At 38.8% G+C, this 27,712-nt stretch overlaps 2 protein-coding genes across 2 annotated transcripts in view; one reads left to right on the plus strand and one right to left on the minus strand.

Moving 5' to 3' along the window:
- Positions 1-1,315: 1,315 nt before the first annotated feature.
- CCNJ (cyclin J) lies at positions 1,316-15,139 on the plus strand. Its single transcript, XM_070945518.1, has 5 exons — positions 1,316-1,384; positions 8,366-8,576; positions 10,674-10,973; positions 11,072-11,231; positions 13,954-15,139. The coding sequence occupies exons 1-5, from the start codon at positions 1,316-1,318 to the stop codon at positions 14,345-14,347; spliced, it is 1,134 nt and encodes a 377-aa protein (XP_070801619.1). The 3' UTR covers positions 14,348-15,139.
- Positions 15,140-20,585: 5,446 nt separating this feature from the next.
- Positions 20,586-27,712, minus strand: part of CC2D2B (coiled-coil and C2 domain containing 2B) — a 47,936-nt gene continuing 40,809 nt past the window's right edge. The window contains exons 21-23 of the mRNA XM_070945500.1: positions 26,761-26,819; positions 24,833-25,010; positions 20,586-20,774 (exon numbers count right to left, since the gene is read on the minus strand). Coding sequence (XP_070801601.1) covers positions 20,586-20,774; positions 24,833-25,010; positions 26,761-26,819 — 426 coding nt within the window. The remainder of the gene's footprint in view (positions 20,775-24,832; positions 25,011-26,760; positions 26,820-27,712) is intronic.

Below are 27,712 nucleotides of genomic sequence, written 5' to 3' on the forward strand. Positions count from 1 at the left end.
CACACGATCCCCGTGTCTCTCGGATTCCCGTTCCCCGCCTCTTTCCACGAGCAGGGTGCAAGAGAAAGTTACTTTGGAAACTTTCCTAAAACTTTTTAAGGCGAAAGATAACTTCCTCAAAACTCATTCGCCCGTCTACCCTGCCCACTCAGGGGCCGCCAAAGTTACACCGCGTTGTTGTTGTTTTTTAAGGCAGCCGCCTTTCGCGACACACACAACTCCCCCACCAAAGCCCCCCTTGCACAAAACCCGACCACGTGACGCCACCTCGGCCGTCCCTGTGTGTCTCTTTTTTTTCAGAAGTCGGAGCGGCTACGGCAATTCAACGGGTCCAAAACTTCCTCGCGTGTAGCAAGAAAGGTGGTGGTGGTGGGGGGTGTAAAGACGAAAGCGGCGGGGCGGGCCCTGTGGATCAGCCGCGCGCTGATTGGACAGGGTGGCTGGAGCGGAGTTGTAAGGCGAATGGGGATTGGCGGAGGCGCTGCCGCATGTGCCTGGCTCCCCGTCTTTGTATATACAGACTCGCTCGCCGAGCTCTTTTAACAATGGGCCGAAGGGGCCGCTCCACCGGACGGGGCTGGTAAGGCGAAAGCTCCCCTCCCGGGGTGGGGGAGGATGCCGCGGCTCTGCTGCCTTTAACCGACATGTCCGGGGAGATGCTGGAGGCGGTTCTCCCGTCCCGGCCGCTGTAAAGAGCAGAAGCGGAGCTGCGACCTCTCCGGTAAGCCCGACGACGGCCGGAACGGCGTAAGGGGAAGAGAGAGAAGCGTCCGTCCGGGGTAGCCGAGGCCGGGCCGGGAGGGGAGGGAAAGCGTGTCTAGCCCTTTGTTGTCTTGGCGTCGCCGCCGCCGCCGCTTCTAGCCCGGGTTCCCTTCTCCGCCGGGAGAAGTTGGAAGTTGTTGCGGGACAGGCTCGACTGCTCGATCGGGGAGCCCTGGACGAGAACCGCTCCTTCCACTCCAGTGGCCCGGCTTCCCAGGCTTGGGAAGATCCCGAGTCAGCCGGGCTCCTGCTGTCCCCGGGGAGACCTTCGGGGGATCGCTCTGCTTCCCGATGCCGCTTCTTGGAGAGAAGCAAGGAGTGGAATCAGCTGGGGCGCAACCCCGGCCGGCCTCCTCCTCCTCCTCCTTCGAGGGGAAGGTCTGAGACTCCGGCTGGGGCGGGGAGGAGTTCCTGCCGGCGGCATAACTGAGCGGCTTTGCCCGAGAGTTGCGGCCCATCGATGAGTTCACAACCGGCTGCGGCTTCCCTATTTTTTTTTTTTTTTTGCCCCGCAGGCTCCCCGCTCTGATCCCCGGCCGCCCCATCCCGTCCCATGGAGCTGGAGGGGCAGTGGTGGAAAGGACAGCTGGCTGCCGACATCCACCAAGCTCTTCGCTACAAGGTAAGTCGGACGGACCGCCCCGCCCGATCTTTGGAGTCCGCGGACGGACGGAAGAGGCAGATCGAGGGCTCCGGGTTCAAGTTTTGCTTTCTCTGCCCTCCCACTTCGAAGCCAAGAAGGTCTGGGGTCTTGATCAGCTGTGGAAAGAAAGCCCCCCCCCAATTCTCTGGCCTTTAAACACCCCCACCTCTTGAATTTCTTCAGCCCCCCCCCTTCTGAGTCATATAATCAGTCTTTGCACTCACAAGTGGGGAAACTGAGGCAGAAGCTCTAGATTCCAAGTCATTATTCTTCAGTAGGATTTGCTTCGGGAGCTTTTTCCAGGCCCTGGAAGTGATGCTACTGAAACTTCCCAGGACTTCAGGGCATTGAGATTGCTTGTGGGTTTCAGTCAGGAGAAGAAAACTGGCTGTGATCCTGTAGCGTTTGTGTAGGATCTGGCCAGACAGTGCCCTGAAGTTAATAGATCTTCTCAGTCAGCAGCCAAACCCACTGATTTCAACCGCGGAGATGTGTAGTTTTGTTGGTGCCAATTTCCTTTCTTTCCTCTAATCCAGTCCTGCTCCCTGCCTTAAAGTGCAGATACGGAGATTGGTGTGACAGCATTGTTCCTTTATGAGAAGAACAGTTAGCAGATTCTGCTTTGGGCCTACTAAAGTTTTAATTTTCAGTGGGAACTGAAATAAAGATCCCCTTCTGCTCTGGGGTTTGTTCAGGGCAGCATAATAAAATGAAATGGTCCTCCCAAAGTGCAGGGTGTTTGTGGCTGGGAGTCGGATGGCATGTAAATTTAATAAATTATTACTGAAACGGCTTTTCCAAAACCTGTAGAAGAAAAAGAAAGGGGATATGTCAGATTTTAAAAGTTCATTCTGCTCTCATCTGATTTTTTTTTTCTAATCTAAGGGCAGTCAACAAGTAACCTTAATCACCGAGTAACCCATCTAGGTGTTTGTGAGAGAAGGTAGCTTATTTCCAAATCCTGCTGTGTCTCCCGTTTGTCTATTGCAAATGCTTCTCTGCCACTTCAGTCACCTGACTCTTAAATGGCTTACAGCATAATGCAGAATGCATTACAATAAATCAACATTTATCAGAAGCTGTCATAATACTGCCAATGCAAGTTCAAGATACTTATAATAATACCAACACCATAAAACCACAACCTAACCTAAACCCATTTCTTCTTTATTTGAAACATTTGGTCAGGCTGGAAAAATTTCTGGTCAGTATCCCTGAAGTTTTCTAGGTTGACTGACAGCCCCAGATTGGGTTGCTGAACATAGTTTCCTGGGGCCATGGCTTAGCAACCTAAAAAAATGATGACAATGTCAGAGATGTTGGGTTACAGGAACAACTGTCGGAGAACAGTTGAAGGGACCTCGGCAGCTGATTGCTGCTTTGCATCTTAGTTGGAAATTGCTGCTCTTATTTAGGTCTCTCTCCCTGCAGGCAGACTGCAGTGAACGTGCGGAGTTAGATTCAAAAGATCAGCTGAAATAACATTTATTACTTTGCAGATGTCTGTAAGAATGCTCAGGTTTACCCAGCCCTGAAGAATCTATGGAAGTTATACATAGGGTTTTTTTTTCCTTTAGGAAATACTAGGCTCGGGAGCAAACACTGTATCAAGTTACCATAGCTTGTGTCTTTCTGTATTGGATTGATCCAATTTATTAGGGTCTATTCAATGAATCATGATCAAGTGATTTACAGCAATGTGTTTACCAGGCAGCCATGTCTTGCCTTATAAATCAGTGGCCCCCAACCTTTTGGGCACCAATGACCAGTTCCCTGAAGAGGTTTTTCTGCAAGCTGGAGTGGGATGTGGTTACGTGGGCTGTTTGCATCCCACGGATGGGGCTTTGCTTGTTTTGTGTGGCCCAGTTTCTGGCATGCTGTGGATCCCTGTTATAAATGTTTGATTATCAGTTTCTGAAGAGACTTTGGGATTTTTTAAAAGGCTCCTAGTGGATATTCACCAGGTGCAGCTTCTTGTCATTATACTGTAATAATAAAGGTGCATTAGTTAGGTTCCTTCTTTTAACATAACTTTTTTTAGAGGAAGCATGATAGAGCCACTGGGTATAATGTACTGATTCAGTTCTGTTACTCATGTAAATGCTCGAGACTTTGATAATTCTTTGAAATGTGGTTGTCTCTGATCATTAATATGCTGCAGTAATTATCTCTCTAGTATAAAAAGACTTTTCATTCATGTGATTTTAGTTCCCATCAAGGAAGGGAACATACTCAGGTTTTATCTTGATTATAACTCAGAATGAAATCTTCCCAAACTCAGTGGAAGAAAGTTGTCAGTAAACTTAAACCTGTAACTTTTAACCTCTTTATAATCTTTTTATTTAAGATCATATTTTCAGAATCCGTGAGTTAGTGCTTAGCTATAACATGGTTTTTATTCGGTGATGTTTAATATGTTAGCTTGGAGATTGCGTGGCTTGTAAAGCATGATTTGTGGCTTAACAGGCAGAGACATTAGTTAACCCCAAGAACCATGACTTAACAAATCATGATTTAATTTACTGTATGAAGGCAGTAGTTAATAAAAAAAAAAACCAAGTTTTTGCTTTTAGACCACTCCACCTCCTTGGCTGTGTTTGAATCACAAATCTAATTACCCCCCCATGTTCAAACATGTAGTGGCTTTAAAGTTCAGTAGGTTATTGAATCCAGAAAAACAAGTTAATTCCTTTACCAATTAAATCATGGTACAGAAATAGACAATGTAAATGTCAATGTATATTCCTGAAATGTTTAGCAAAAGTTGTTTGTGACCTGTCCATAAGTATTACACTTTTCTGCTATTCCATCAATTGGATGGTTTGATTGATCTCGACATACCTCAAACAAGATGCCTCTAAGTAACATAATGTACAACTCTGACCTGAGAAATTTAGTTCCATCATTGTATATTGTTGTTTGTTAAATTGATAGGATTATTTGATCAGGTAGAATGTCCTGATTTCTTTATTTGTAGAGTTATCTTTTGTTCATTTTCTTATCTCTTATTATTATTTTTTCCTTTGGATCCATGACACTAGTTGACCATTTTGAATCAGTCACCGGAGCAGCTTTTATTTCAGTTGGTTGAATAAACTGTGGCTGTTGCTGAGGTTCATATAAAATATTAAGCCATATGATTTGCAAACTATAATGGATGGGTTTTGGTACAAACATGCCTAACAAATCCAAAAGCTGTCCTTGGTTTTCAAATGAATGTTGCCTGAACCATGAATGCTTTCAGCTTGATGTGCATCAGGGGTGGGTTCTAAAATATTTTACTACCAGTTCTGTGGGCATGGCTTATTTTGTGGGCATGGCTTGATGGTCATGTGACAATTATTTAGGTTTTAGCAGAGGTACTGGTCTACTAGCCTTTTAACTGCTTGCAGAGGCACCGGTCTACCCATTTGTTTTTGGAGCCACCGGTCTACTCATTTGTTTTTGGAGGCACTGGTCTACCACCACACTGCCTTTTAACACTGATCAACTGTAGGGCGGCCCTTTGAAGCCCCGCGGCAAGAGTTTAAACAGTTTTTTTCCTTCTAGCCAATCAGCTGGGACTTGGGAGGCAGCAATAGATTGGGGGTGGGGCCAAATAAAAGGTAAGAATAACGCAGGGGAGGCGAGGGAGCCCAGCTCCCGAACAAAGAGAACCGTTCGGTGACGTCATATCGTCATCGCTACCGGCTCGGCCGAACCAGGAGGAACCCACCATTGATGTGCATATCAGGTGATTCCCAATGAAGTGGAGTTACAAGGGGTTTTCATTAAGCTTCTTTCATGGAATTGTACCAGGAGTTCAGAAAATGTCAGAAGAGAATATTTGTACCTCAGGATTGAACTGTGGGGTCCTTAGTACATTGATGATATTACCTAGTTTGGTAATGAAATATTTGCAAAAAATCAAAGTCAGAAAGCACCAAGGACACCACAATGTTATTCTCCTTTTCCAACTATATCTTCTTTGCTCAACATTTTTTCTGTCTGTCATAGAAGAACAACAAAAATAAGACACAAAATAGTCCAAAATATCTTATTATTAATGTCATCGGCAGCTAAATATACTGAAGCACCCAGAATTTTCCTTTGGCTTATTGCAATTGTAGCTATACCCAAAGTGTCCACCTTGGGTCTTTTCTGGATTAATTATCCACTGATATGTGATACCTGATGGCATTGGTTATTAATAGTTCCAATATACTTTCCGTCTAACAGAAGTAGATGCCTCTGAAGTATGAATTGCTTTCAAGTCAAGCAAAACTCAGAGAAGGTTCACTGTTTCAATTACTGCTACTGTGATTCATGTTAAACTGCTCCATCCTGTTTTACCAACTGTAAAGTGGAATTTAAGTATGTGACTTCTTTCATTGCAGAGAAATAGTGTGAATAAATATAATAGAAAGGCCCTTGATAGACTGTCTAACAACGTAGAATAAACTAGATCCATCTACTCATTTCTATATCTAATAAATTGCTTATGTTCTAGAATCATTAACAGAAGATGTAAGTTGTCATATACCCAAGTACTACAGTAAAGAATAAAACTGAACTTTAAGGTCATTTGTGATGATCGTGACGGAGAAAGCTGGAAATGTTTACTATGACCAATTTTACGAATATTAGATTTAGACTTAGAATAACTTTATTGTCACTTTGATTATACACTAATCGGCATACATTAAAATGATTAAATTAAAATTGATGTGTTGTATTAAACTGCGGTTTCTTTCATTTTGAGTTAGTGAGATGGGTGAGTTCAGCTACTGTGATTTTTCAATAGATTTCTTGCTAGCATTCTTTGTGAATCTGACCGTTGTAATAGTATGACTTGGTGCAATGGGTGAATTTAGGATTATGGAATGGAAAATCAGGTATCAGAAGATTAATCTGCCTTCTGTCTTTTTTTTCTGTAGCAATGTTTCCCAACTGTGGCAACTTTAAGATGTGCGGACTTCAGCTCCCATAATTCCCCAGCCAGCCATGTCACATATTTTAAAGTCCACACATCTTAAAGTTGTCATAGCAGACTTCTTCCATTTCCTGTTAACTCTGATTGGCTTTCGGGAGGGGAAGGGCTGGTAATTGATATTATCTTCCCCAGTTGGATAAATAGCCGGGCACAGGAAGATATTTTAAAGAATTTGCTCGTGTTTTTTTCTTTTGAGAATTTTTTTTTAAAAATGTTGGAAAATGTGTTTCTTAGTATATTCACCATCAGTATTAGCAATGAGGTTGTATCATCCAAGCTCACAGGTTTAGCATTGATAGAAAAAGAAATGAATGTCCTTTATGCAAGTAAAACCAAATTTATACAGCAAACGAGAGACATCAAAGACAACTGATGATTGTCAGCCCCACTAGGTAGACCAAACCAGAATATCAACTCCACAGCAAGACTGAAACTATAGTTTATTGAGATACACTATAACAATGACATCTTGCAAAACTGATTGTCCTACAACTCCCTTCCTCCTTGTATCCCAGTTAATCAGCATGTTTGTTTGGCTCTCTTTGAATATTATCTTGCTTCCCGGGACTCAACGAATGTTTTAGTTCTCATTCCCAGGATAATACATTTTTTGTAATTTTTTTTCCACAAGGACTGGAACTTCCAAAACTTTATTAAATTTCAGAAAAATGTAAAATGCCAAAAAGCAAAACTGTCAAGATTGCCTCTCTTATCCTCAATACAACTATTGGCCATTTATTGCTCAGACAATATTTCAGATTTAGTAAAGGCTAGCAGTGTCTTCTATTTAATTGTATGCTTTATTCAAGGAATTTTCCCCTTGGGTTACAACAGGGGTGTCAAACTTGATTTCATTGAGGGCCATATCAGGGTTATATTTGACCTCAGGGGGGCCGAGTGGGCATGGCTGGGGTGGGCATGGCCAGCTTGGCATCTTGCAGCCCTCTGCCAGTGAAAATGGAGCCCGGGAGGGCCACATGCGGCCCTCCCAAGCTCTGTCTTCACTGGCAGAGGCAGTGGGATGGTCCTTCGCTGTTTCCAGGGCGGCCCTGCGGCCAGATCTAAGCACCCCGCAGGCTGAATGCGGCCCATGGGCCTTGAGTTTGACACCCCTGGGTTAGAATGTCTTGATTCAGATCATATAGAATGATTCAGTGCCATTTTACATTTCACCATTTTGCTGTAGCTCAGTGGGTAACTGAGATATGTTGATATGATTACTCTCAGCCCTGGAGGCCATCTTTTTCTTTGGATCTTCAGTGCTTGGTTAGGGGTGTTACTTGGAACCCTGACATTTACCTTGTACTTAGTGTCTCCATCCCCTTCTCTGCCCCAAGATGGAAGTGCTGATGCCAACAACAACCATTTCAGTTGCCTATCACACATGGTTATTGCCTGTGTGATAATAACAATAGTTAAGGGAAACTCAACCGTAAGCAATAATAACAACTATGCTCAAAGATGAATGCCAAAATCCTTATCTTCCTGCAACTTTTTTTTCAAATGTTTTGTGGATTTAATGTCTGGACTTCACCTATTATTCATAAGATTGAAGGAGGGACTGCAGTGCAAATTCTGGGAATGAGAGCTATAAAACTCTTTGTGTCCCTTTTTAAAATATAAGGGAGATTAAACAACCATTCTTAGGAACCCAAATTCCAAAATGATCTTAAATCTGCTTGGGGATCTGTTGTGGTGTAGAGCCTGTTTGTCGGTTATCCTGAACACTGTGTCTGTTTTTATAGCGTAGTTGCGGAATATATTTTATGGTTTTCGACATGGTTGTATATGTTTTGTTTCTCTGTTTTTGTATTGCGCTGTTTCTTTTGAAGTTTTTAATGGACGCGAGACTCCCAGTGTCACTTATGTAAGACGGGCAACTATGCAAACTGAATGAAGAATGAAGAAATGCAATTTGGATGTAATTATTCTCGGTGCCAATTTCTCTACAGCAGCGGCTGTTTTAAACGTTGTTACTCTCTCCTTAGGAGCTGAAGCTGCCCTCTTACAAAGGCCAGTCTCCCCAGTTAAATCTGAGAAGGTATTTTGCAGACCTGATTGCCATTGTGAGCAACCGGTTTCGTCTCTGTCCTGCTGCCCGACACCTTGCCGTTTACCTGTTGGACCTCTTTATGGACCGTTATGACATCTCCATTCAACAGCTACACGTGGTTGCTCTTTCCTGCTTGCTTTTAGCAAGTAAGTTCAAAGCAAGAAGCTCAACAGGTAGAAATTGCTTTACCCAGACTAGAAACCAAATCGTTGAATTTCAAAAATGGTTGGCAATTTAATACTAAACCAGCCGTCCTGAGACCCATCACGGATCGCAGAAATCTGAGTTTTTTTATTTGCTAAGCTGCAGCAGTTTCTGGGGGGAAAAAAGAAATGGATTGTGTCATTTTAGGGGCAACATTTGCATGGCAAATGGAATAGGAATAGGAATAGGAATAGAATAGAATAGAATAGAATAGAATAGAATAGAATAGAATAGAATAGAATAGAATAGAATAGAATAGAATAGAATAGAATAGAATAGAATAGAATTTTTTATTGGCCAAGTGTGATTGGACACACAAGGAATTTGTCTTGGTGCATATGCTCTCAGTGTACATAAAAGAAAAGATACCTTCGTCAAGAATCATAAGGTTATGTCACAACAAACTCTATATTTGTGCTTTTGGGAAGAGCACAAATTGCCCGAATTGGGAAGTTCTTTTTTTTCACACATGAATGGTATCTTCTACTCTTCCAATCCATTACAACAACTTTATGATATTTTGTAACGGCTATTATATCCCTTGATATGATCAATTTAAAGGGTTTCGTTTCTGAAATCCACAGAAAGGTTCAGGATATTGAAGGATTGGAGAGAAGGGGGTGGGGGGGGAAGCTAAGCTAAGGGAGCAAATCTTGCAACTCATGGGTTGCAGACGGCTCTCACTCCAGCATTTCTTTTGTGTCCCTCAAAATCATTGCCATCAAAAATAAAGGGCACTCTTTGTATTTTTGAGTCCCAGAGGCTTAAGGACTGTTCAGGTGCCCATTTTAGCTCTTAAAACTCCTGACACACATCCCTCAAAATAATGGGCCCAGCCATCACCCACTTTTGGAATGCAGTTTTAGATATCACAGAAAAGTGGATTGACTTGGAAAGTGATGGAAATTGCAGCCACTTTGACTGGTGTGTACTTTTTTTTACTTAACTTAGTTTATTGTTCTTTAAAGAGCATGCCCTACAGCTTAGCTTTACGTATGAACTCAGCCAATTGTGGGCAATCAACAAACCTAAGATTAATTAAGCCATATCTTGGCTTGTTAAGTGGATCCAATCGATTAGCACCATGACAGTGTGGTTCTTACGTTCTGCAGCTGTTTCTGAACCACCAACTATAGACCAAACTGCCTGGATCAAACATTGGGCGAATTGATTTCACAATAAGTCCAGTCGCCCTTGTAAACAGTTGACGTTTTCCAAAATTCACGCCTGTCCCAAATAACAGAATAAATCTGAGAACTCTTGCTTTAGGCTTGAAAATATGGAGATCAAACCCATTTTAAAAAAATATATCAATTTAGCCTAAGTTTTTTTTTAAAAAAAGGGATTGCTTCCCCTTAATGAGGAGCTCTGACAAACCAGATCTGATCCTTTAAAGATTCCTGTTGCCAAGCCTTGAATGAGAAAATAATTTGAAAGGTTGCTGCCAATCTGGCATTCTAGATCTGTCATTAGAGATGATAACAGTGCATTAGAGCGAAATGAGCCCAGCTGTGCTTACTAACCATCTGTGCAATCATAGTGTACTTTTTAACCAAAAGCAATGTTGGGTTTAACAACTAATTAGAGTTAGTTGTCAACGTCCTACCACAACGAGGACGAAGATTTCCATTGCTTAGCCAAGGGCTGTTAAGGGAGTCGTGTCCAATTTTATGAGCCTTTTTTTGGTTAAGCAGCTCTGGCTTTTCCCCTTAACTTTTCTTCTTTGAAGCTGGCTGGGGAGGTCATATGCCCCGAGATGCAGCAAACCGTTGTAAATACATGCCAGGTACCAGATACCCGAATTTTGATCCTGTGACATGGGGGATATTGCAGTGGTCATAAGTATGAGGAACAGTCATAAATCACTTTTTTCAGGGCCATTGTAAATTTTACCGGTCCCTAAACAAATGGTGGTAAGTTGGGACTGACTATAGTAACTGAACCTTCTTTGGGGAGACAAATCTCCTTTGACAACACAGAATTTTTAAAAATCCTTTCTTGTGTTCTTAATGGTATTTCACCCCTTTCATGTCCCTCAGGTAAATTTGAAGACAAGGAAGACAGCGTGCCTAAGCTTGAACAGCTGAACAGCTTGGGGTGTATGACCAACATGAGCCTGGTCCTAACCAAACAGAATTTGCTGCACATGGAGCTGCTCTTGCTAGAAACTTTCCAGTGGAACCTCTGCCTGCCCACTGCTGCTCACTTCATAGACTACTATCTCTCGATCGCCGTTCACGAATCAGACCTCCATGACGGATGGCCGATGGTTTGCTTGGAAAAAACCAAATTGTACATGGCCAAATATGCCGACTACTTTCTGGAAGTATCCCTACAAGGTGCATTTTTTTTGGCTTTGTTCAAACTCCCCATGGTTACTTAGCTGCGAGGGGGGGGTGCCTTTGCGTGATTTAACCATTATCCTCTGTCTCTCCAGATCATGCCTTTTTAAATTATGCCCCTTCGCTAGTGGCTGCTGCGTGTGTTGCTTCCTCAAGGATTATCTTGCGTCTTTCTCCAACGTGGCCAGTGCGACTCCATCGCCTGACAGCATATTCCTGGGATTTTCTGTTGCCGTGTATTGAGCGACTATTGGTGTAAGTGTTTGGAATGATTTTTCCTCACTTAATAGGGTAGTACAGACAGTCCTCGGTTTACAATGGGGAAGCTACGGTTAATGACCATTAAAGAGCCGTGGTGGAGCAGTGATTAGAATGCAGTACTGCAGGATGCTCCTGCTGACTGCCAGCAATTCAACAATTTGAGTCTCACCGGCTCAAAGTTGACTCAATCTTCCATCCTTCTGAGGTGGGTAAAATGAGGACCCAGATTGTTGGCAGCAATATGCTGACTCTGTAAACCACTTAAGAGAGGGTCTGTAAAAGCACTATGAAGCGGTATATAAGTCTAAGTGCTATTGCTTTCAGAAGTTTGTGGGAGCTTCATCTTTGGAAGCTTTCAAGAAGAGACTGGACTGCCATTTGTCAGAAATGGTGTAGGGTCGCGATGGCGAACCTATGGCACGTGTGCCCAAAGTGGCACGTGGAGCCATGTTGCCTGGGACGCACAGCGTTGCCTGTTCCTCTTCTGGGTTTCTGGCGCGCATGTGCACGCAATGATCAGTTGGGCTTTGTGCATGCAGCAGTGCTGGAAACTGGAAGAGCTGGTCTTCTGTTTTGCAGCATGAGCATGCTGATTGTCGTGCGTGCATGTGCGCCAGTAACTGGAAGACTAAACAATAAACCGGAAGTTCATTTTCCAGCACGCGCAAGCCCCCTGGGAAGCTCCTCTTCCGAGTTGTGGGGCAGGCGAGCATGTATGCGTGCTCCTTTTTTGGCACTTGGTGCCGAAAAGGTTCGCCATCACTGGTGTAGGGTCTCCTGCTTGAGCAGAGGGTTGGACTATATGACCTACAAGGTCTCCAACTTTGTTAATCTGCCACAGCTATTGAAAGTTAAAACAGCACTGAAAGTGACTTGCACCCGTTTTTCCCCCTTACAACCGTTGCAGCATCCCCATGGGTCACATGGTCTAAATTAGATGCTTGGCCACTGGCATGTAGTTATGATAGTTGCAGTGTCCCGGGATCGTGATATCCTCTTTGTGTGACCTTCTGACCAACAAAGTCAATGGGGAAGCTAGATTTACTTAATACCGAATTTATTAAATTCGTGTTACGAATTTAACAACGATCCACTTAAGAACCATGGCAAGGAAGGTGTAAAATGAGGCATAATTGTCTGGCTTTAGCAATGGAAATTTGGGGCTCAATTGTAGTCGTACGTTGACGACTATTATTTTAATGAAGTGCAGTCTGATGGCTGCGAGTAAGGTTTTGTGTGCAGAAATTGCTGTTAAGCTTTCAAGTTGGAAAGCTGATGACAAGCTCTCGACACTGTTGCGTTTCAAGCTTGAATGCATTCTTAATGCCTATATCTACCAGTTAAGACACATTTCTCCAACTGCCCCTCTCTTTTATCCAGGGAATTCTGCAGGTATGCAAAAAGAAAGCCAAGAGAGCAGGCCCAACTGGATAATTGCCCATTAAAAAATGGGCAGAGCTACAATCAGTGTTGGGTCTGCCATTTTGGCTTTATTTTTTTTAAAAAAGCATACCCTGAAGACACTACTGCTTTAGTCCCAAATAAAATCAAATGCTTGCATAACGTAATATTTAAATCCATAAGAAAGTTATAGGTTTTTTAACACATCACAATTACCTGTGATGAAGTTCCTCTTACGTATGGGGACGAAAATAAAAGATGCTGTTGAAAACAAAGGAGTGGGCAAAAAGTTCAGAGGCCTGCCTGAGCTGATAACTGCCAAGTATGGAAACCTTTGAAGATCAGCTCTTACTTAGGAAGAACTGTTTACCTAATAGATTTAATAGATTTGTAGGATCTAAAGAGACCTTCCTTCTTTTTCCTTTGGGGTTGTGTTATTTTTTTTCCTTGTTTCAGTGTTTCCTAGCCATACCCATTTTAAGATGTATGAAGTTCAATTCCCACAATACTCCAATCAGCAAATAGTGTTGTGTATGTTTTCCCTAGATGAGTAGAGTAGAACAGAACAGCATAGAACTTTGGAGATCTTCTAGTCCAACTGCCTGCTCAAGCAGGAGACCCCATACCCATTTCAGACAAATGGTTGTCCAGCCTCTTCTTAAAAGCCTCCAGTGATGCAACACCCACAGCTGAAGGCAAGCTGTTCCATTGGTTAATTGTTCTCATTGTTAGGAAGTTTTTCCTTAATTCCAGGTTGCTTCTCTCTTCGATTAGTTTCCATCTATTGTTTCTTGTCTTGCCTTCTGGTGCTTTGGAGAATTAGTTGACCCCCTCTTTTTGCAGCAGCCGCTCAAATACTGGAATATTGCTATCATGTCACCCCAGTCCTTCTTTTCTTTAGAATAGCCATACCCAAATATTGCAACAATTCTTCATATGTTATAGTCTCCAGGCCTTTAATCATCTTAGTTGCTCTTCTCTGCAGTTTTTCCAAAGTCTCAACATATTTTTGTAATGTGGTGACCAAAACTGGATGCGGTATTCTAGGTGTGGTCTTACTAAGGTTTTATATAGGTTTTATTTCGATGGATGGATGGATGGATGGATGGATGGATGGATGGATGGATGGATGGATGGATGAGGTTTTATTTCTTGTAGCAGAAATGCTGACATTGAATCAAGAAGAACTATTGGCCCATTCCCATCAAGCATGAATGAAAAAATAATCCTCTCCTTGTACATGGGTTTGGATGAACTGTAGATTTTATCCAATGTAGTCAAACAGAAAATAATCCTTTTCATTTTAATATTCTAGGGCCCACGATAATGACGTAAAAGAAGCCAACAAGCAAAAAGGACAACATAGCTCTCAACCACCCCATAACACTTTATTTCAAACAACCATTCAACCCACCCAGCAGCAGATACCCCATTATATTCAAGCGCATCAGACTCCTCTACCGTATCTTCAAACAGCACCGCAACAAAACTGTCAGCCGATTATGTCAAGCAGTCATACCTCAGCCTACCCGATGCAGACTTGCCCAGCTGGTTTACAAGGTGCTATTCAGGCTCAAAGTCATATGCAGACTTCTGGAATGTCACTAGCCGTCCCTATAGAGGTGAAGCCATGTTTAAACGTCTCCTACAATCGAACCTATCAGATTGCTGGACGTTACCCTTGTATTACTCCATGCTTTGAGAGGTGACGACTACAGCAGAACTCTCTGTGTGACCAGTGTTCAATAAATAATAAGAGGACAATTTGGGGTCCTTCTGAAACCTGGGAAAAGGCTGGAAGAGAACATATTTTTCTCCCAAAGGTAGCTCGGTTGCAGAAGGTGTAAGTACAAGAATGTGCCTACTTGCAGAATAATGGAGAAAGATGAAAAAAAATATTTCTGCCACACTGTAGTTCTACAGGCTGAACTTAAAACACATCCTTAAAAGCGTGTTGAGAGACACCTGCCCTGTCTGCAGGTCTTGTCTTCCTGAAAAGATGAAAGATTATATGTGACGTTGACGACACTGCTGCTTCTACTTAGCTCTGTGCAGTATTGAGTAAGATACTGAACCACTAAGTGCCATTGCTTTCCAGAAGATGGAGAGGCCAGTGAGAGAAGAGGCCTTCTTCATCTAGTGAGCAGCTCAATTCTTTGATTTGCCCGTGGATGAGAACTTGTATTTCAGTGGCCTTGGATTAATGTTCTTCAGTCTTCTACTTCAAGTATTCTTGTCTTCACTGAAGCTATGTAGAGATAAATTATCATACCATCTCAGGGAATAATCAAAAGTTACTGTGATACAGGACATATACATCATTTAAATGGTTACCTCGGGTTCTGTTCCTCAGGGTAATTGTATTAGTAAATACCAAAGGGAGTTGAGATGTTCATTCAAGTACTCCCTTCACCTAAATGTGCTTTGCAATGAGACAGAGAAAAATAGGCAGGTTGTATTTAAATGAAGCCAGTACTATACCATAAAAAAAATGGAGTTTTGTTTGCAATTTACCCTACTTTATGCAACCAACTATTTGTGTCCAAAAAGTTTTGGTGTTTTTTTTTTTTCTTCATTGTATTGATTTCTGGCTTCCAGGTACAATTGAAATGCTTACAAGAAATAAAGCCTTATTTATGTTGGCCAGAGAGCAGAATGAGAAATGGAAGTTCTCAGACTCTTACAGCACAACTGTATTTCCATATTTCTATTTCTTTGGCCACATCAGCTGCAATTCAGGTATTTTTATAATGTGAGCTAAGCAGTCGTAATAAGGGTGCTACATACGATCATCAGAAGTGTCTTTAAGTCCTTAGATTCTATCCTTACCCAAACCAGAATTATTTGAATTAATAGGCAGTAAAGAATTTTAAGAATCTTCTTGCCAGCATTCAAGATTAAGCAGTGACTTAATTTGATATACTTGTCTCCAGTGATGTGCGATCCAAGTATTTAGAGATGACTGAGAATGGAGGTGACAAATGGGTGGAGAACCTGAAGATAGACAGACCTTCCCTAGTGAAAAAGAGATCATCCTAAATAGTTCTCATTTAAAGGAAAAATGGCCTTAATTGTTCTCTGTGAGCTGACCGTGCTATGAGAAAATATTCTTTAATTTGGAGGAGAAGCTATCCTCCATAGTAATAATTATTTTATGCCATAATGTGTTTTGTGTGTGTGTGTCAACTTATAAAAATGGGGAATTTTGAGGGAAAGAAGTAAAGCTTTCTGAAAACATTTTAGATTCTGGGGAAATACTACTTCTTTCCTAAGCATATTTTATTATTACTGTGTTTGCATCTCTGAGCGGGGAAAATTTGATTAGGTAACAGAATTGAGTGTCTGAGGTATCTTCTTACATGATGTCATTTCTCACAATTTCACTTTATGTGGGGATGAAGGACTGCAAAATACATCAGAAAAGGAATGATTGACTTATCTCAAATTGCAATACTGCTCATACAACTCTCCATACTTTTAACTACCTCAATACTATGTTGAATGTACAATTTTGTGGAGATCCATGACTTGAAATAACAAGCATATTGTTCCTAAAATTCTTACGTATCCTTCAGTGTCAGTCCTCCATAAATGAGACAGCAGAGCAGACATCTAATACATCTGAAAATTATCTTTCAGGCCCTTTACACTCAAAACGTTAGTTAATAATTAACACTGGAATTGCAGTGGGAGAGTTAATTTTTCTAGTCAAGCCAGCAAAACTCACCTAAAACAAATGATCTTATTTAAGATATTTAAGTAATTAGACTTCTTGCTAAAAATGGATCCTCTACAAGTTCCTAGATTTGTGGCTCACTACTTTTTTAATTTATTATTTAGCCTTTTGAGTTTGTTGTTATAGATTAATATTGGCAATAGAATATGCACTGTGCGACATTTCCTATTTTCTTATACATATTTGGTCAACCTCCACTGAATCGACACACTGCTGAAATTGCTACTGCAGGAATTAAAATGTGTGTCATCAAGAAAGAACTACACATTGGGGGAAAAACGAGTGCCATGCACTCTTTTAAAAAATAAAGTTAGTTTTGCGTAACTTGTGTGTGTGCTTTGAATAAAGTTACATTCATAATGATAGTGATATTGCAATGCATTCCAAGTTTATTTTTGACTGTAATAGAACAGACATGAAAGAAAACAGGAAAAGTATTTTTTTTTAATTATTTATTAAAAATCTGGACTCTCTCACTTCATTACTAACCTTTTCTGGAAAAGATAACAGAAAGAAAGAATGGAAAACAATTACAATTGTGAACAATATTGAATCAATCTCTCTCTCTCTCTCTCTCTCTCTCTCTCTCTCTCTCTCTCTCTCTCTCTCTCTGTATATATATATATATGTGTGTGTGTGTGTGTGTGTGTGTGTGTGTGTGTGTATATATATATATATATATATATATATATATATATATATATATATATATATATATATATATATATATATATATATATATTATTCTGCTAGAATATGGGAAAATGTTTTGTTTTAATTATATCAGGCAATACTATTTGCACAGTAACATGCAAGAAATCGCAGAAAACCCATCCCTCTTTTTGAGCAAAGTCCATATCGCGTTGTGCACAGATAACATTACACAACAGAAAACAGTATGACTCCTCGTCTTCAAGTATCAGTTCCCTAGTTGGTGCATTCTGCCTTAAAATTTAATTTAATTCTAGATTAAATCTACTATAGATAAATGCAAGCACAGAATAGTACGTATCTGAAAAGGTATCATTCCGGTATGAAAATTATGTGCTTCATCTTTGCTCCAGCAATATTCAAGGCACCACTTTCAAAGGATTTGCATAGCTCTGAGAAGTATGTTCAGTAATGTTGGCATTGGATCATTTGAGATTAAAAATATAGATACAAGGAAGATATGTTAACCACCAACTATTATTGGCCAGCCAATCAAAGGAGAGTGCTACTAACATTTTACAGTTAATTTGGCAACTTCCATTTAGTTTGGTTGGTTTAAAAACTACATAAATCATCTTTTAATGACCCGATAATCCCTTGCAAGAGTGGAGTCTGGGCAACTGAATGGAGCTAGCAGAGTGTATAATGGCCGGATGCCCTTGTCGCCAATGCGGAGTTTTGTTCAGCAGATATATTCTCATTGTGCCGAGAGAGAGAAATACCTGCCTCTATCTAGAATTGAACTCTCAGCCTCCTGATTGTGAGGCGAGAGCTCCACCTCTAGGGCACTGCACCACTCCGTTTAAAAACTACATAACTTGTATTTTTAAAATATCTCAATTGGGCAGGGGATTGACTGGAAGACCCTCAAGGTACCTTCTAGCCCTATATTAAATGCTCCATTTATGTGAACTGAACTTCTTGGTTCTATATGCTACTAGATGGCCATATCTGATTTTTTTTTTTTATGAATTACAATTCATTACAATAATTATAATTATGCTTCTTAGAAGTACCAATATGCCCTTTACCAAAAAAGACACTTTTTTGCAGTGGCCAATGACATATCCAGTATTGGATCTAAGAGAATTTTCTGGATTGTCATCAGACAGAAAAATCAATCCTGACACATTTAACACTAAGAAATAAATCATGCTTTGAATGGATGGTCCAAGCACTATCATGAAGCATTCTTGAAATTCTTAAGAAACCATAATCAAAATATTGTTGGTTGATGCAAAAATTATAGTGACTTATAAATTTTATATCATTTATAAACTTTGGGAAGGATTCAGAAATTTTTGAATCATCTTGAAAGTGATAGTTAGCTGCTTTTTTCTAGAATGAAAAATGATCAACGAACAATTATTAGTTAACTAATTTTTATATTTCAAAATTCCTTGGCATTAAATAAGTCTGCAGTATTATAAAAACATGCATCTAAACAGAAATATCTTTCTAATTTCTAAACCACCTATCTCAAGCAAGTGGCTCTTGCTTGTATCAGCAATGTTCAGCATTCATGGTATTAATCTAGTTTGGATACATTGTGTGTAAATTCTGAGCTTTCACTTCCTTAGTGCTACTCAGAGGAAGTGTTCAAAAACTTTTTCCATTTTTAGTTGAAAGGATTTAATGTTATGTCTTTGACCTTAACTGTAATAATACTATAATTTGGGAAAATGAACCAAATTTCATTATAAAACTAAGTTTAGATTACCCATAGCTTGCCCATGGTGTGAATGTATCCAATAAATTGACTTTAAATTTAAACATAAACTGTCCAGATCTCTTTCAATATGAGATGGGCAACAAATAAATTTAATAAATAGATTAAAAATAAATAAGGAAAAGGCATGCTCATGAACTTAGTGATCATTTATAATTTAATATGTTATTTATTAAATATGAAACGCGCTTAGCACTGCATTTGAATAAGATTATGGGTGCTGAAATTACTGTTACATGAACTATACTACAATGCTAGGGGAAATATTTAATGAAAATACATCCAGCTAGCAACTCCTTCCATTTGCGCTCTGATCTCCACTAATAAAATAAGAACACCTTGACATACACTATCAATTGTCTGTGTTATGCATACTTCATGAATGTGATATCCCTTTTATACGATGTATCTATTTTAATATTATAAAGCTTACGCTGAAAAAAATGTTATCGAGCATTTTACAGAGCCATACTGTGTTCCCAGAGCCAATATAGTATGCTCTATACTTTATGACTTACTGTGTCAATCAAACCTAAAATCACATTCCTGAAACTCGGACTTGTAAAGAAATTTTGTCATTGATTAAAAATGTTTGGCTTTCAGAAATCTAAAATTGCCATTTAGCATCCAGATGGCATGGTAACAGTAGTGGTATTCACTTACCTTTGCTACTGGTTCACCAATGGAAGTGCGCGCATCACCTCTGCGCATGTGCAGCCTTCTGCGCATGCGCAGAGCGTCCGTGATAATGTCCAGGTGGGCAGAGCCTCCCGCCACCGCCATTACCGGTTCACCCGAACTGGGGAGAACCAGTAGAATCCCACCACTGCATGGTAAGCCTCAAATGGTGATTAAAGAGCCACAAACAAAAGATAATATCAAATGTTGGGACATTCCTGAGGTATCCTTTAACCATTTTTTTGTACAGCCTATTATAAGAAGGCAATATGTATATGAATGTTTACCTTACAAAATTAAATATGAAGGTATAGCAGATTTCATTTTATTCTTACAAAGATAAACCTTAGGTTACATCATATTTCGTAGCCAAGGTTCTGATGATCCCAACCCTGGTGACCTTTCATAAAGCATTTTTTAAAAAGGCTTTTATTCCAAGCAATGGCCCCTACGGCTGGCTGAGCCCATATATAGGAGATTATTTATGTGGATACGTGTGATGCCACACATGTTGTGTTTTTCAGTTTTTATAGTTTTATAGTCTGTATTACTGTTTTTGAATTGTTCTTTGTTGCCCAGAATTGTATAACAAGTGAGCAGCCAGTTTAAATCAATGAATGAAAGTTTGTGAAGGCATTTGTAATCTCCTATAATGAAAAAATTCTGAGTTTGTTTGGATCCAGAAGTTAAGCATTGTTGGGCCCAGTCAATAGTTGGGTGACAGGCCAGGAGGAAATTCAAGGCTATAGAATGGGAATTAAAGAATTATCCTAGAATACAGTAACGGCAAATTTTTATAGACTGTTGCCCAAATCACTACATGGATATTTTACAAAAAGAATTTACAAAAACACACAAAACCTTTAGATGTTTAAATTCCAAATAAATTTTGTTAGAATTTTTTTTATTCACAAAGCAAAAATAAAATAAATCTATTACTTTAGAAGAATGAAAGAATCAAACAGCAAATAGGGTTTTTAAAAAACAAGATTTTTGACAAGTTTCTTATCTACAACAACAATTCAGAAACCACAAATACCAATTTCACAGATGCACTGAGTAATTCCTGAAGAGGTTTGTCAATTACTGCTACTTACTGATGACAAACCAAAGATACTAAGTAGATCCAAACAGATAAAATCTTATTTGGATAAGGATGAATATACACAGCAAGAGCAAATTCTGTGTAGGGAATTTCTGAAGAATGAATTCCTGTCTGATAAACCGCCTCAGTTATTGACGGGATATCTAGGTATGGCATCTGTAAAGGAAATCCTGTAACCTACCAAAAAAAAAAAAAAAAAAAAGAATTTTAAATACATGTTTAAAATAAACATAGCATCAAATCTAAATATTACACATCTGCATAAAACTGTACTTTAAATCCAAATAGTACAAACCAAAATGACATATAAAACAATTATTCTAGATATAATTTTTAAATGACAGATTACCATTTTCAATATACTAATTGAGTTTAAAAATAATCTTGTTGCAATAAAGTATAATTTGAAACACAGTCAAGCCAGTAAACATTTGTTTCAGGTTCAAAATAATAGCTAATATAGGAGATGCAAATTTGGACACTTTTGCAGTAAGTATTCTAATACAGCATTTGCAGTATTTTGCAAATGTTTCTTATAACTTTTTAAGCCCCTTTCACTTTCTACCGCTTCCAAGCTGTAGATCAATCACATGGGCTGTGTGAAGGATCAGGTGAAGGGAGGAAGGAAGGAAGCTCTAATCTTAGAGATCAGCTACTTTGTAGGATCAGAGACCTGGAGTTTTTGAGAGAGTCGTCTTTCCCACTGCATGAAATGCCTGCCAGCTGTTAAAAAGCTCAAACAACACTCGATGAATGCAGGATGAAGAGCAAAAAAGAGGGTTCACAGAACCCTCTGCCACACCTGTCACCAGCTGTTTGGGATCCTTTTTAACTCCATATTTGAAAGAAATCAAAGAACTGGTGAAAGCATCGTCTCTTTGTGATGAGGCCTGGTAAAGTCAGAACCCTCCAATAATGCTTGAAAGTAAGCTATAGAAGCTGAGAATCATATTTATCCTGGATAGCAGAGGGTTATAAGAATGAGCTCTGACAGGTCTTAATGAACTTTGGCTATAAATCATGTAAGAATTAGAAAGGGATGAAAGATATAGCAAACTGGTCCAAAAATGACAGAAAGGTGTAAAGGCATCAAAGTCCTAGAGACTGAGGACAGAACATTATTCACTGTCTTTCTTTGGAACAATGAAATACCATGAGTGTTTAACTTGTATATCTTGTTTAAAATCTGTTAATTTGTCTGTCTTGTTCAAAAGTTGTAAAAGAACAGTATATTAAAAGAAAGAATATTATCACGCACAAAAGATTGTTGGAAGGGTTCAAATAACCAAGTGCAGTCCCAACTGGAAATAAATCTGGAGTAAGTAGACCGTTTGGCTTTGCAAGAGTTGCCAAGTCAATTGTTTTTTTGCTGGTTTCAGGATATCTTTTAATTCCTGATTCCAAAGACAGGAATCGGTCAATGAAATAGAAGATGATGTTGGACAAGAATGTTTCCTGGTACAAGAGTTGGAAACCCAAACAATGGCCAAGAACCAGAGTTGTCTGCATATGGGATGATTAGAATGCATGAAAAAATATTGAGGGCCTTGAGGAATTGAGGAATCACTAGGTGAGCAGAAAATTCCTGAGAAGCAAGTGATCCAGAGTAGAAGAAATAGATCCTCTTAGGCTTCCCAAATTCAGCTTAATTTGCAATGTTTACATTTTTGCATCAAATAGGTTGATAGTATTATTCCATTTTGTAAAGATTATGAGCAATTATGGGGTTTACCATTCATGATTGAATTGCTGAGAGCAATTACCTCACCTGTGTCTGAGAAACAAATGCCCATAGCCATTTAGGGATGGTGGATGCATGCACTAATTCTAGAACTAGATAATAAGATGTGTGGGATGTGCTATCATTTGATCAATATATTAAAAAAATACTCAGAAGCTATTTGCAAATTATCTGTGGAGATTTTCAGTCATCCAGGTCATTATGGTCTCAGATGTTTTTTTCAAAAGGCAACTGGATTGTTTTTTTCTTTGAGGAAGAAAAAGAAAACATTTCGCTTCTCATCCAAGAAGCTTCATCAGTTCTGATGCCCCTTCCCTATCAGAACTGATGAAGATTCTTGGATGAGAAGCAAAACATTTTCTTTTTCCTCAAGGAAAAAAACAGTCCAGTTGCCTTTTGAAAAAGCAGCTTTGAGATGACTATTTGCAAATAGTACTTTGTGCTGAACAGAGTAATTGAGGAACTCACAATTTTTAAATGGACACTTTGCTACTAGAACTAAATAATAGCATTCATTGTACCAGCTCACACTCTGAAACTGCAGATGAATCTGAAATTCTTGGTATTATGGCAGAGACTGCTTATTATCACAGCAGATATGTGAAAGTAGAATGTTTAATGTAGTTAAGCCTCATGGGAAAAAAATGGTATGATACTGATCATATATATAATGTCATTTCACAGTGTAATACTTTTTTGCAAGGAGTAATAAAATGTTATACCCATGGAGCAAGAAGGCCTCTGAGACTAATCATCATAGCACCTGTCTCCCCCAATAGGGTAGTTGGATGCAGTAGAAGGCTGGCTTCTGTTTCATCGTTTGCAGGGAAGCAGAAGCTCATGAAAGAAATGCCACGGAGATCTGACCTGGGGCAACAGTGTACGTGCCAGCAGAGAGGGCTTTACGTGCCATCTCTGGCACGCGTGCCATAGGTTCGTCATCACAGGTATAGTATAACTAGTTGGGTGAAGGAGATATCAGTTCATTGGATTCAAGAATTGATTATGATGCCAATAGAATGAAAAGGGATCCTACTTCCTATGGAGTAAGAGGAATCTAGTTATTAATGCAAAATGATATTGTTCTCTCTTTTGGGGAAACGTCTTCCTTTATGAGTGTTTCAAAGAAATGATAATTGATTTCCTTTATGTTACTGGGAGTATCTGGAAGAGAGTGGGATGGCTTAATAAGAATGCTGCCATACCAACCTCTTATGATTTAAAGACTGTGGAAAGTAACAGTTGTTTTCAAGCAGCTGAACTTGAGACAACTGGAATCACCTGAAATAATATTAAATAACTAAGACATAGTTGAAAAGAAAGTAGCTTCTTACAAAACTAGAGTGGAACAAATTATTTTTTCATGATTCTTTTATCAAACACTAGCAGCATAGGCAAATTTCCACCTAAGTGGAAATCTACCTCTTTCATATAAATGAAACCATTAGAGAAGAGTAATTTTATGCCACATTTTTTCTAAAAGGATTGATATCGTACCCAGGGCAAATTCTCCAGGGTCAAAGAAAATAGTGAGGGAATTGATGATAGAAGAAAAGAACAGATAGTGACAATCATCTACATTAAGTTGTTCTTCTAATGGCCTGGAAGGGGGTGAATTCGAAAATTGCTTAGAATTAAACCAGCATATCTATTTTAAGTCTGTAAGTCCATGCTTTCTATCACTACTATTCATACAAGGATAGATAGAGAATACTGTCAAACACAGGAACCATACTTTTATGTTAACTTGTGCCATGTCTTGAAGCCTTGGTAGTACAGTGGTTTAATGCACCCTGTAATTAACACAGCTGCCTGCAATTTCTGCAGGTTCGAATCTTACCAGGCTCAAGGTTGACTCAGCCGTCCATCCTTTCTAAGGTAGGTTAAATGAGGACCCAGTTTGTGGGGGCAATAAGCTGACTTTGTATAAATATACAAAAGTATGAAGGCTATTGCTTAACGCATTGTAAGCCGCCCTGAGTCTCCGGAGAAGGGCGGCATATAAATCAAATTAAAAAAAGAAAAGTGATTAACCAGTGTTCATATTGCTACTCTTTGGGTAACAAAATTCTCTAAGGAATAGCCTGAAGCTTATCCTTGGCTTTCTCAATAAAAAAAAAAGTTATGAAGGCATCTACCCAAGGATTTTATATGGATAATTATAATTTTTATGGCTCTGTCTTATCCTTGTCTTACTGTTCTGGTTTACCTTATGCAGTAATTTGGCTTTACCTCTTACATCTTCTGTTTCTTCGGCTTCATTCTCCCAACTTAGAATCTCTGAGCTCAGTTAATAATCAATTTTTGTTAATGACTCACCACTAACAACCAGGATCCAAATTTTACTTGTATTGTGCAAGCAAAATATACTTCCATGTGTATAAAGCAAATAATATTTTTTTTCCAAGGGTAGCCCTTCATATCTTGTGAAAGGTTGTTTGGCAGATGCCCTCTCCCCAAATGAGTAGTTCAATAACAGTAACAAAACACTAACCCAGTAATGCTCTTGAAAAGCGTCCAAATAACTTTCTTCTTTTTCTTTGGTTATATGTCCATTTCTAAGCTCAAGCTTAGGAAGAATTTGTCTTAAAACGCTAGTACACTGTCGATGCCATCGAGTTGGAAGATGAGATCGCCACTCCATTATTTTATTTTTTAATGTTCTTTCAATTCTGTTTTTCAAAAAAAAAAACCCAAAAACAAACCAAGAGGATGTTTATTATCAGTATAGTTACTATACTGTTAATTTACCCATTAGTTAAAAAAACCTTAAATATTGTTTTGTGTGAAGACTCTTTTGTTCATGAAATTTTTAAACTATTCTATGTCCATTTCCTGATGTAATCATGTTTTGAACACAGTATACAACTTGGGAAGGATGTTAATTTTGTTAAGAAAAATTACAGAGCTAAAACAGCTAGAGAACAAACTGGGATAGTGAAACACACTGAATGGGAAAAAATACTGAAAAGGAAATGTGGCTAATACTGTATCTTTGTTTCTAAAATAGCACTGTTGCTGCTGCAATGAATAAAGATAACATGATGAAAATTCAACTTATTCTACGTTTTTTATGATCAGCAGATAGAAAGCAGAAAGAAATAAGTATTGGAAGATGGTAAGCAACTGTAATGCAATAAAATGTTCTGCTTGATGAGTCTTCACTCATTTCTTCACGATTTCAGAGAAGTAGATATAATGCTATGGGAAGTGCCTTTAAAAACTGATTATTATTTTTAAGTGCCTTCACTTTTTTTGTTAACAATCTTGTTCATGAAGCTTGAGGAATGTTGGGGATGGAAAGTGCAATCTAAGAAAGAGTATGGATTCCTTTTGGAATTTGCAATGGAAGGTCACCTAACTTTTTAAAAACTTTTGTAGCAGCATGATGGCTGTCCATCTTCCTCTAATTCTGTGGCAAGCATAAATGTTCCCACATGACAAACAGATCCAGAAAACCCTGCAAGAATGTCCAACCTTGGCAACTTTAAGACTTGTGGACTTCAATTCCCAGAATTCTTTAGCTCACACACACCTGAGCAGAATTGGCAAATGAATTGAAAATGTGAGAGTCAGAGTATAATGGATTTTAAAATATTTATTTATCTATAAATTTATTGGCTGCCTGACTCTAGTGGACTGAAACATGCAAAGTCACAAAAGGATTCTTCACTTTATCAACAGGAAAGACATTTGCAAAAAAAGTCCATTGATAGATGTGATGTTAGAACCAATGACAAAAGAACAGGTGCAAGTATTTCTTATGTAACCGTGGAGAAGGTCTGAGTTAAAATAAGACATTTAAACAAAGTAGGGTGAAACTAATTACAAATGGTTTTTATATTTTTGTATCTGAATGATTATATATTTTTATATAAAATATATTGATTTTACACAATTTGATAATTTATGAGGTTATTCAATTAATTGAAGTATGTATATATATTACCTCATCTGAAAATGGCACAATTATTTTAAAAACACCATTGGGATAATGTCAGCTTTAAAATTTCAGGTAGACATTTAGAGAGGAAATCAAGGAGTTTATTAAAGTATTAAATCAACTTATTGCCAACCAAGTTTTTACATTTTTAAATTTGATTATTTTTAACGTTTGATTAAAACATATATCACATAATTTGGTGCATTAGCAGCATAAAAAACTCCCAGATCATTATTATATTAGAGGCTGTTTTGGATGATTCTAAGATTAATTTTTTATGTAAATAATGAAAGAGTGTCACTATGGTTGACATTATTTGCAAGAATAAATACATAATTTGACACTTTTCCTAAAGTATAATAACAGATATCCAACCCCAGTAGCAATTGGTTCCAAAACATTTTTTAAAATGATCAAAATAATATGTAGTTTGGCAGAGTCCCTCAACTTTATAAAATGTTATTAATTAAAGTAATTACCTATTTTGTAATTCATCTACCAAACTTCCATCTGTTGCAACGTAAAATATTTTTTCTGGCTGAAACAGAACAAAAAAGCAATTGCACAACCATGGAATATTCAAATGCAAGATAACCAGGATTTTGACAGATATACTAAAGACGTGACTTCTCAATTCTGAAAAATGTATGTTTCGAAGATTCTTTTCTTACTTAGTATTTGGTAACATCACAGATACACACTTGTCCCATTACCTAAAACTTTCACAACTGAATACTGCTAAGTCTTCATATTCCTTTTACCTTAATATCTCTTCCCTCACATATACAAAGGAAATTCTAATTTAATTCAGTTCTTCGCTGCCAAGGTTTAGGTTCCCAACAGGCTGATTTATTTATAGAATAGAATAGAATAGAATAGAATAGAATAGAATAGAATAGAATAGAATAGAATAGAATAGAATAGAATAGAATAGAATAGAATAGAATAGAATTCTTTATTGGCCAAGTGTGATTAGACACATAAGGAATTTGTCTTTGGTGCATATGCTCTCAGTGTACATAAAAAGACAAGATACATTTGTCAAGAATCATAAGGTACAGCACTTAATGATAGTCATAGGGTACAAATAAGCAATCAGGAAACAATCAATATAAATCGTAAGGATACAAGCAACAAAGTTACAGTCATGCAATCATAAGTGGGAGGAGATGGGTGATAGGAACGATGAGAAGACTAATAGTACTAGTAATGCAGCCTTAGTGAACATTTCACTAAATTGACAGTGTTGAGAGAATTATTTGTTTAGCAGAGTGATGGTGTTCAGGAAAAAACTGTGTCCGGGGGGGGGTTCTACTTGCCTTTACTACTGGTTCGCAACGGGATCACACGCGTGCATGCGCAGATCGCCATTGACAACATCCAGGGTGGTGGGCAGAGCCTCTCACCAGTTTTACTACCGGTTCTTGCGAA

This window comes from Pituophis catenifer, unplaced genomic scaffold (genome assembly GCF_029215685.1).
Source record: "Pituophis catenifer annectens isolate HBS135680 unplaced genomic scaffold, rPitCat1.0.hap2 SCAF_6, whole genome shotgun sequence".
Taxonomy (NCBI): domain Eukaryota; kingdom Metazoa; phylum Chordata; class Lepidosauria; order Squamata; family Colubridae; genus Pituophis; species Pituophis catenifer.

Excerpts from the sequence above, each read along its gene's own strand:
- CCNJ (XM_070945518.1), top strand. The coding sequence starts at position 1,316 with ATGGAGCTGGAGGGGCAGTGGTGGAAAGGACAGCTGGCTGCCGACATC. Across the intron at positions 1,385-8,365 it reads ACCAAGCTCTTCGCTACAAG|GAGCTGAAGCTGCCCTCTTA; the intron begins GTAAGTCGGACG and ends CTCTCTCCTTAG. Across the intron at positions 10,974-11,071 it reads TCTGGAAGTATCCCTACAAG|ATCATGCCTTTTTAAATTAT; the intron begins GTGCATTTTTTT and ends CTGTCTCTCCAG.